General features: G+C 49.3%; 1 protein-coding gene across 1 annotated transcript in view; it reads right to left on the bottom strand.

Moving 5' to 3' along the window:
- Positions 1 to 1423: 1423 nt before the first annotated feature.
- Positions 1424 to 8341, bottom strand: part of KIF14 (kinesin family member 14) — a 42872-nt gene continuing 35954 nt past the window's right edge. Inside the window, exons 25-29 of the mRNA XM_010831077.1 lie at positions 6857 to 7015; positions 6064 to 6186; positions 5077 to 5151; positions 3949 to 4087; positions 1424 to 3603 (exon numbers count right to left, since the gene is read on the bottom strand). Of these exons, the coding sequence (XP_010829379.1) occupies positions 3212 to 3603; positions 3949 to 4087; positions 5077 to 5151; positions 6064 to 6186; positions 6857 to 7015 (888 nt within the window). The 3' untranslated portion in view covers positions 1424 to 3211. The remainder of the gene's footprint in view (positions 3604 to 3948; positions 4088 to 5076; positions 5152 to 6063; positions 6187 to 6856; positions 7016 to 8341) is intronic.

Below are 8341 nucleotides of genomic sequence, written 5' to 3'. Positions count from 1 at the left end.
GGTCAAACCATCGCAATGAAGGGCAGTGTCACAAGTCGGGTGGTGCTCGCCTCTTGGGGGCAGTGACAGGAGGTCTCTGGTATTCTGTTTACCTAGGTCATGGCTACACTGATGTCTTCACAAGGTGAAAATCCTTGCAGGACACATGACCTGGGCATTGTATGTATTTGTCATGCTTCAATTAAAAAGTCCATTTGAAGAAAACTGAGCTTGCCAGGGAGTATGTCTCACCAAGTACAAGTAGAAAATGAGAAGACATTTAAACCCTGAGTGCCTTACAGCTGATGCTCTCCTGACGGTACCCAGAGTGGCCTGAGACCGGGAGACGCTAACTGCCCTCTGTTTCGGCTGTGAGGTGTGGGGAACCTGTCACGGCAGCCAGGACGAGCAAGCCCACCTCCCTTCACTGTCTCCTACTCCAGAAAGCAGTACCCACCCCACCTGCCGCCTGGGCCCAACACCTGGACTCCAGTCTTCTCCCTCTGTTCCCTACTCCTCCCTTCACGAGGTCACCACATCTGGTCCATTTGCCCCCCTGAACATTTCTAGGACTCACTCACTGTCCAGGACAGTGAGTGACCCTGGCCCAGGCGTTCTGCCGACCACCCCTCGGCCATCCCACCCCACGCCCTGTCCCCTACATGGAGGGATGCTCCTAGAGCCCACGTTTGAGAGCCTTTCCCGGCTTAACCGCGCAAGGGCCAGGCTGTGGAGCCAGGTCTCTCCTGATGTCCTGATGGCCCGTGAACCGCCAGCCCCAGGCCCCGCCCCCCGGCCTGCCAGGCCCCGCCCCCCGGCCTGCCTGGCCACGCCCCCAGGCCCCGCCTTCTGCAGTCAAGCTCACGCAGTTCCTGCAGCGGCTTTCGCTCCGCCCAGACCGGGCCAACAGCCCGCCGTGTCCCAGGTCAGACCTCACACGTCTCAACCTGTGGGTGGGGGGCCTGCGGCCCAGCCCGTCTGGGCACCGGCCACTGCACCTCACCGCTGCAATGACCCACCGTCCCCTCCCGAAGGCCCAAGGCCGCTGTCTCCCGGCGTCTCGAGGCCCGGCCCGCCCATCACCAGCGCTCAGGGAACAAGATGGAGAGACTTCCAGATCTGAGGGCCGGGCAGGACCGGACAAGCTGCAGAGGAGGGAGGTTCCTGTCACCAACCCCAGGCCAGGCGCACGGGCCCCACGCGGCCTGCGCAGACTGAGCTCTGTGAGGCTGACGGCAGGAGTGAGCCACGTGTGACTGGGCGTCATTCTGGAGGCAGTTCTTCAGTGGAGGAGCCAGGAGATAAGCTCAGAGATTAGGAGAGTCTCTTGGAGGCTGGTGCAGGGCAGAGCGGGCAGGAGCCTGGGAGTGACGGGGACCCGGGAGTGACAGAGTGACACGGACCTGGGAGTGACGGGGACCCGGGAGTGATGAGGGCCGGGGAGTGATGGGGAGTGACGGGGGGCCCCAAGGGAGTGCAGCGGAGGGGCAGGTGGGGTCTCTGTGGAGGACGGGCGGCAGGGCTAGTGTCTGGCTCGTGGGCCAGGATGAGCAGGGCGGTGGAGCGGGGCTGGCTCTGACACTTGACAGTGACTGTCCACACAAGGCGGGGCCTTCCCGAGGGCAACCTGGTGGGCACAGGACGCGGTCTCATGACTGGCAACGGGAAAGCTGGACACCGACATTACGGACAGGAGCGAGACCACAGACCCAGAAGCGACTTTTCACAGGCATCCAATTATTATAACACATCTCATCAGCGTACATGATTCCAACAGAAAATATACTTACCAAAGTTGGTTTAAATATTGTGTAACAATCCAGAGTATAAATATATGTACATACAAAATTTTACGAAGACACTAAAAGGTTTCTGACCAATGAAGTCCTGAGTTTAGAAAACAGAAAGTAAGGATTAAGTACTGAACATCAAGATTAAAAACTACCACACTAATACTGTAGGATGTTCCTCCAAGAGGAACAACCTTCAGGAGAGGTCCTTGCCTGTACACCTGCTCTTCCTAAAACCTGACAGCAAAGAGCCACTTGGCAGAGCACTATGACAAACGCATATGGACCCTCAGAGCGAAAACAAGCTCAAATGCCAGAAAGAAAAGAAAAAAGAAAACAAAAGCACACTACTTTTTACACTGCACCGTTTTAAAGCACCTGAAAACACATGGTTCATTGGCATCATAAATAAGAACCAGTCACTGTGAGTAAGTCTGCCCCCGGCACCAACTCCCACAGCCGTGCAGGGCACAGAGCGCATCTGCACACGCAGGGGACAAGGGGGAAATCTGGTTACTCAAAATAATTCTTGCCCAAGACCTGCTCGACCTCACTCCCGCCAGGTCACTGGGTACCTCCAATTTACACACATTTCTGCAGCCGAAAATGTCAAACGATCTCCTTGAGGGACGAGCCCCAAAGTGCAATATTACCTCTATTTCCTGATTGTAAATAAAGAGTTTAAGTTCAGAGATATAATAAAGGTCTTAAATCTTCATCGAATCATGTACAAACTCCCTATGCCTTCATCAGACAAGAGTTATCAAGGGAAGACCTGGCCTCTGATTCCCCAACCCCATCCAATAGTTGAATTAATATTCAGTGGGTTTGAAGTTACATTCACACAGCCCCTAACACGAAACCCCTGGCAGATAGAAGTGAGCTGGCATGCCAGCAAACCAGGTTATTAATATAAATTATACTATATTAGGAAGCTGCTCATAATTTGCAAAGAAACAGGAAACTGTGTCCTGAACACACCATTCAAAATGGCAACCAGTTAATCTTCCAAGAAAAGGGCTGTCGATTCAACAAGGCAGGTTAAGCTGCCCTGGTTAGACTTGCTATGGCAGCTTCACCATAAAACTCATGGTAGTTATCTATTTGCAAGGGAGTGAAGATACAGGCATGAAGGTGTCCACTTACAGGAAATAACTTCTCTGTCACCACAGTCCCCATAAGAACCATTACACATAGACTATTGAGCCAGCCCGAGGCCACACACTCCTGTTAAAGATGAACATCGACATTTCCAGGCAACGGACAAGGACCATGCACTTGGTCTTGAATTCCAATTCTATCCGATTGCCACGAAACTCTGACATGGTCAGTACCTGTCTTACATCGTCTGCAGGGAATTGCGGCTGCACACTCAGGCATCTGAAATCAGCGTCCACACCCAACAGGAGGCCGCCCACAGACTGGACGGCTCTGGAGCAGGCTTACTGCTCTCTGGCGGGAGGAGATCCCTCCCCGGCGCCCTCCCAGGTGGGCAACACATCCTGCTCTGAGCCCCCCGGGGCCAGGCCTGGGAGCTCGTACACCCGCTTGGGCACTCCTCGGGTCCTCTGGGGGCCGGGCCTGTCCGACCCGGGCTGCTCTTGTCCTGCTGCTCTGGGACCCTGATCGCAAGTTTCCCAGGGCCCCCACAAACCAGGTCCTTCTTCAAATTCAAAACCCAAGAGCAGTGAGGTAGCGCAGGACTCCAGCTCCCGGTGGCCGGCTTGGGCTCTGCTGTCCTCAGGGCACCCGCCCCAGTCGCCATGGAGACCCCGGGCAGCGCTGCAGAGACACTGCACACAGTCCTGGAGGAGGGCCACGTCCCCACGGTGCCCTGTGCAAGGAGAGGGGAGAGGCGGTCACCTCGCCATCCCTCCCCAGGGGGTGTGACCCGAGACATCTACGCCAAAGTGACCCCTTGGGACACTCCAGACAACGTAAGGGCATTCAGTGCATCTGTCAGATAAGCAGCTTGTTCTTCAGGATCTAGTAGTTTAGGCAGAGGAACTCACAGATGGTAAGTAGGAATTCAATCATACTAGTTCCTACAGGTCATTAATGCCAACAAGGGGCACTGATGAGGCCTCAGTGAGTGAATCAAACCAGAAATGAGAAGATGCCTGAGATTCCTCAAACTGTCAAGTCCTAATTAACTGCATATTCCATTTGTACTACATACCTCTCAGTGCAGAAATAATAATTTGAATAGTTTGCTCTAAGCCACATTTTAACTTGAAGAATTCTTGGGCAAGATTGATCATCTTCTTCAAATCTTCATATTCAGAATTTTCTTCTTGTACTTGAGTTCTGAAGCTTTTCTGCATAAAAAAGTTCATAGTTTAAAAAATATATAATAGGTTACATGGAGGGAAGACTCAGTCAAAATAATTTTAGTTGCCAGAATTTTACCTTCAAAATGACAGTGAGTTTAAATTTCGAGACCAAAATATGATATGAACAATTACTATATTCAAAAGAAACAAAAAGTTTTAAATAATTTAAAAATAAAGCCCAGTGCTCGCTTCGGCAGCACATATACTAAAATTGGAACGATACAGAGAAGATTAGCATGGCCCCTGCGCAAGGATGACACGCAAATTCGTGAAGCGTTCCATATTTTTAGCACATGTATACCTGTGATGGATTCATTTTGATATTTGGCAAAACTAATACGATTATGTAAAGTTTAAAAATAAAATAAAATTAAAATTACACATAAAAAAATAATAAAATAAATAAAAAAATAAAAATAAAAATAAAGTCCAATTTCCTATTTTATGAAAATGAAATAAAACAACAGTACCTTCCGTTTACTACCCAATATCATAAAAGATAAATTTGTTTAATTTTTAAGAGCTCAACTTTATATCTCCTGCTTATTTTAACAGACATTTTCAAGCTATAGAAATTTTGATTCCATACTTAGTTCATATTTTTCTATTTACCTGTGACATGAGTAAAATAATTTGTCTAATTTGCCTGTATCTTAAAATCTTTGTGCATACTGATTATTAAACATAATTTTTTAGCCTATGGTGATTATTCAAGCAAAAGCTGACAGCAACAGAAAGAAACAGGCACGACACATTAATACGCTCAGTTTCCGCACACGATTTCATCCATCACTAAGCCTAACAAGTTAGACACCAAGAGGAAGATGCCTGAGAGCTCCTGCCCCTGCTTCCAGTAAACAGGCAGAGAGGAGTCACCGGCGAGCGACAGAAACCAAAGCGCATCCGCGCCAGAGCCCAGTGAGATGAAAAATACACTCCACAAAACCAAACACAAAGACAAGAGCTTCTCTTACTGTTTTCCATTCAGCGAAGAGGTTTCCGAGGGATTCGATCAGTCCCAGGGCATTAGCTTTCATCTGTTTGGTAACCTACAGAGAATGGTAAAATATTTTATTATACAAATAACTGTTTAGAAGTATAAAAATCCTGGCATTCTATGGGATCTGCCAGGGAGAAGAGTTTTTGTCCAGTAGTCACGAGCTTGGGGCTCAGTTACTGAGACTACAAGTAAGTAGCCAGTGTCCAAGTCACAGAAGTGGATTTTCTTTCTAAATAAGTTGCACACTGGTCCCACATTAAATGTGGATACCTGAGTCTTCCTGGTCCAGTGGTTAAGCGTCCACCTTGCAATGCAGGGGACACCAGTTCGATCCCTGGTCCGGGAGGATCCCATATGCTGCGGAGCAACTAGGCTCGTGTGCTGCAGCTGCTGAGCCCCGGCTCCAGCACCTGGGAGCCACAGCTGCTGAAGCCCACTCACCCAGACCCTGTGCTCTGCAACCAGAAGCCACGCGCGGCAACGAAGAGTAGCCCCCATTCTTTGCAACTAGAGAAAGCCCACGCAGCAACAAAGACCCAAAAATAAATAAAACTATATTAAAAAAAAGAAATTATAAGAACAAAACTAAATAAACAGTAGTTCCCATTCTCAAGTGGAAAAGCAGAGCCCTAATTGAAGGAGGAAAAAGAGAGGCGGCAAGTGGCCACTAGGGGTCACTGACACACTCCGTCCTCTCGGATTCATCTGCAGGCTGAATCTCTCTGGCAACCACCAGCCCGGGCAGGACCCACAATGTTACCCTCGAGAGGGGCTGCCATGACTCAGGTGTAAAATTGAGAAAATCACCAGGAGAGATGATGCCAACAGCCTTTTCAATAAAAAATAACCCAACTAAAATACATAAATTTATAAAGACCTCATTCACTGAGTTAAACTATTTTTAGAAACCAACTTGACCTACTCTCTGGTACTATCCAGGACGTTCCTCTTTTTGTCTTACCTCAGCTTGGGGACTCTGTCTTAGGAGTTCATGCTCGAGCTCTTTTGCTTTTTCTATCCCAGAATTGAGAAGACTCTTTATTCCCAAGTCCACACCATCACAAACGGCACCCACAAAATCATCCTAGAAAAAGTTTTTAAGCATTAACTGGCAAATTCAATTTCTATATATATTTTAAGTTACCAAATAATTAAGTTAAATATTCTGCTTATTTTAGGACTGTAGACAGGGAGGCCTGGCGTGCTGCAATCCATGGGGTTGCAAAGAGTTGGACATGACTGAGTGACTGAACTGAACACATTCCTAGTTTATTAATTCAACTAAAGCTAGAATAAGACCTAACAGTATGTAAAGAAAAAAAAAAAACACTTTTGTATTCTACATATACTGCAGAGGGTGTTTGTCATCTTAAATAGGATACCATGTGGCTAGAACAAACATCTTAATATAACACTGTGTTTTCAGTAGCATGAATAATTAAAGCAAACACACATTTTCTAAAATCACACGCCAATGTAGTTATGAATACACTCTCCGTGTTGGCTGGCTGAGCACCCACCCTTCAGAGCAGACAGGTACCATCAAGCCAAAGACCCAGAAGGTACGGGCAGGATCCCAAATCAACGGGTACATTTATCCACTCAGACTGTAACAGCTTTCATCTTCTGCTAAACTAGTAAGGTATGAGCAGCTCTGAAAAGTAAACATTTCTCCTGCTTCGTGGCCCCTTGACAGGAAACGCTGCTGCTCCCTGAGATGAAGGCTGTCAGCATGAGCGAGCACGGCCCATTACCTGCAGGCCGGCGGCCCCGTGAGCACTGCTCTCCAAGAAGTGCAGCCGGTCCCCGCTAAGGGCCACTGACCGCCCCACGCATGCAACAGCTCGGTGTACGGTTTGGATCACTTGCTTTTGAGCCTCTTTGACCATCGGTGAAATATCTGAGGAGCATCCCTATAAGACAAAAATGGCCCAAGGTGTCAGGTACCTGAGATGACCAGGGGAGGGAAGAACAAGAAGATGTGGTTCTGCGCCCACTCCTACAGCAGCCGTGCTTCACAAGAGTCCGATCAGAGCCAGACAGCGTGCAGCCCAGCAGCCTCTGACAGTGAGGGCATGAGGAGGACACAGGGACACAGGAGGACACCAACAGACGAGCAGGCCGCAGCGAGGTGTGCGGATTCCAGATCAGTGAAGGAAAGTTACATGGCTCAAAACAGCCTGGAGTTAAAACTCCCCTCCAGGTCCTCCCCACCATTCTATGGAAAACAAAGAACTCTGTCACCCGAAGAAAAAAAAAATTGGACATTAAGGTTGATTAAGCCCAGCTCCCAGCTGGTCCAGCCTCTGGCCGATCTCCAAAATTCCTTGCCCCAGCCGTTTAAGAGGTAACTACTCCAAACAACCTTGGAGAGGAACAAGCCTCAAGATAGTAGCTTTCCACATATACGCCTATATATACCTACTCTCCTTGGGTTAGTGCAACAGCTCACTAATCTGACTGCTGCCCCTTCTCGCTTCATTAAAGGTCACCTGTTCCTGTAAAGTGCGGGTCTCGTTCTTTTTCTGAATCTTGCCGTCTCTAACTCCATACCCTACAGTCAGTGCGGTAGAGTCCCTCGCAGGAGGCACCTGACATGACAAAGTGTCCACTAGATGAGAGGACTGGGGAGGCCTGGGAGGCACCAGAGGGTCTGGCCAACATCCAGAAGCTTCACTGTCTCTCGGGGTTTCCGCTTTGGCCCCTGGGATGTGCGGGCCTCTCTCGGCAGAGGTCTGGGCATCGGCAGACTCAGGGCCTCTGCTCCCACTTGCCCTCCTCCATCCTCACTGGGAACATGGCTGCTGGAATAAAAACGCAGGTCCCAGGGACCCCGGCCCTACATGTGATGACACTCTGGCCAAAGATGTGTGAAAAGAAATGTCACATGACCATTTCCAGAAACCTCCTTGAATGAAGACCCCCAAGGCCCCGACCTTCTTTGTTCCGTCTCCCATCCCATGCACTGACCTCCCCTGGGGCCCTGCCATGGGGTGGACACAGAGCCCGGGGCCCTGCCACAGGGTGGACATGGAGCTCAGGCCAGCCACAGGCTGCACTGAAGGAAGTGGGGCAGCCAAGCCCACCTCCAGATGTTATGAGAGAAAAGAAGCTTCTATCTTACATCTTCCTACAGCCAAACCTCATCTAAGGGAAGAGGCAACAGAAATACTCTTTGCCCTGGATCAGGTCAGCAGGCTTGTGACCAACTCACCTCCTTTGACCAGAGGGAGGCCCCA

The sequence above is a fragment of the Bison bison genome, unplaced genomic scaffold (assembly GCF_000754665.1).
Source record: "Bison bison bison isolate TAMUID 2011002044 unplaced genomic scaffold, Bison_UMD1.0 scf7180017864524, whole genome shotgun sequence".
Classification (NCBI taxonomy): domain Eukaryota; kingdom Metazoa; phylum Chordata; class Mammalia; order Artiodactyla; family Bovidae; genus Bison; species Bison bison.
Note: the sequence above shows the minus strand (reverse complement) of the source record. Positions and strands in the feature narration are given on the sequence as shown.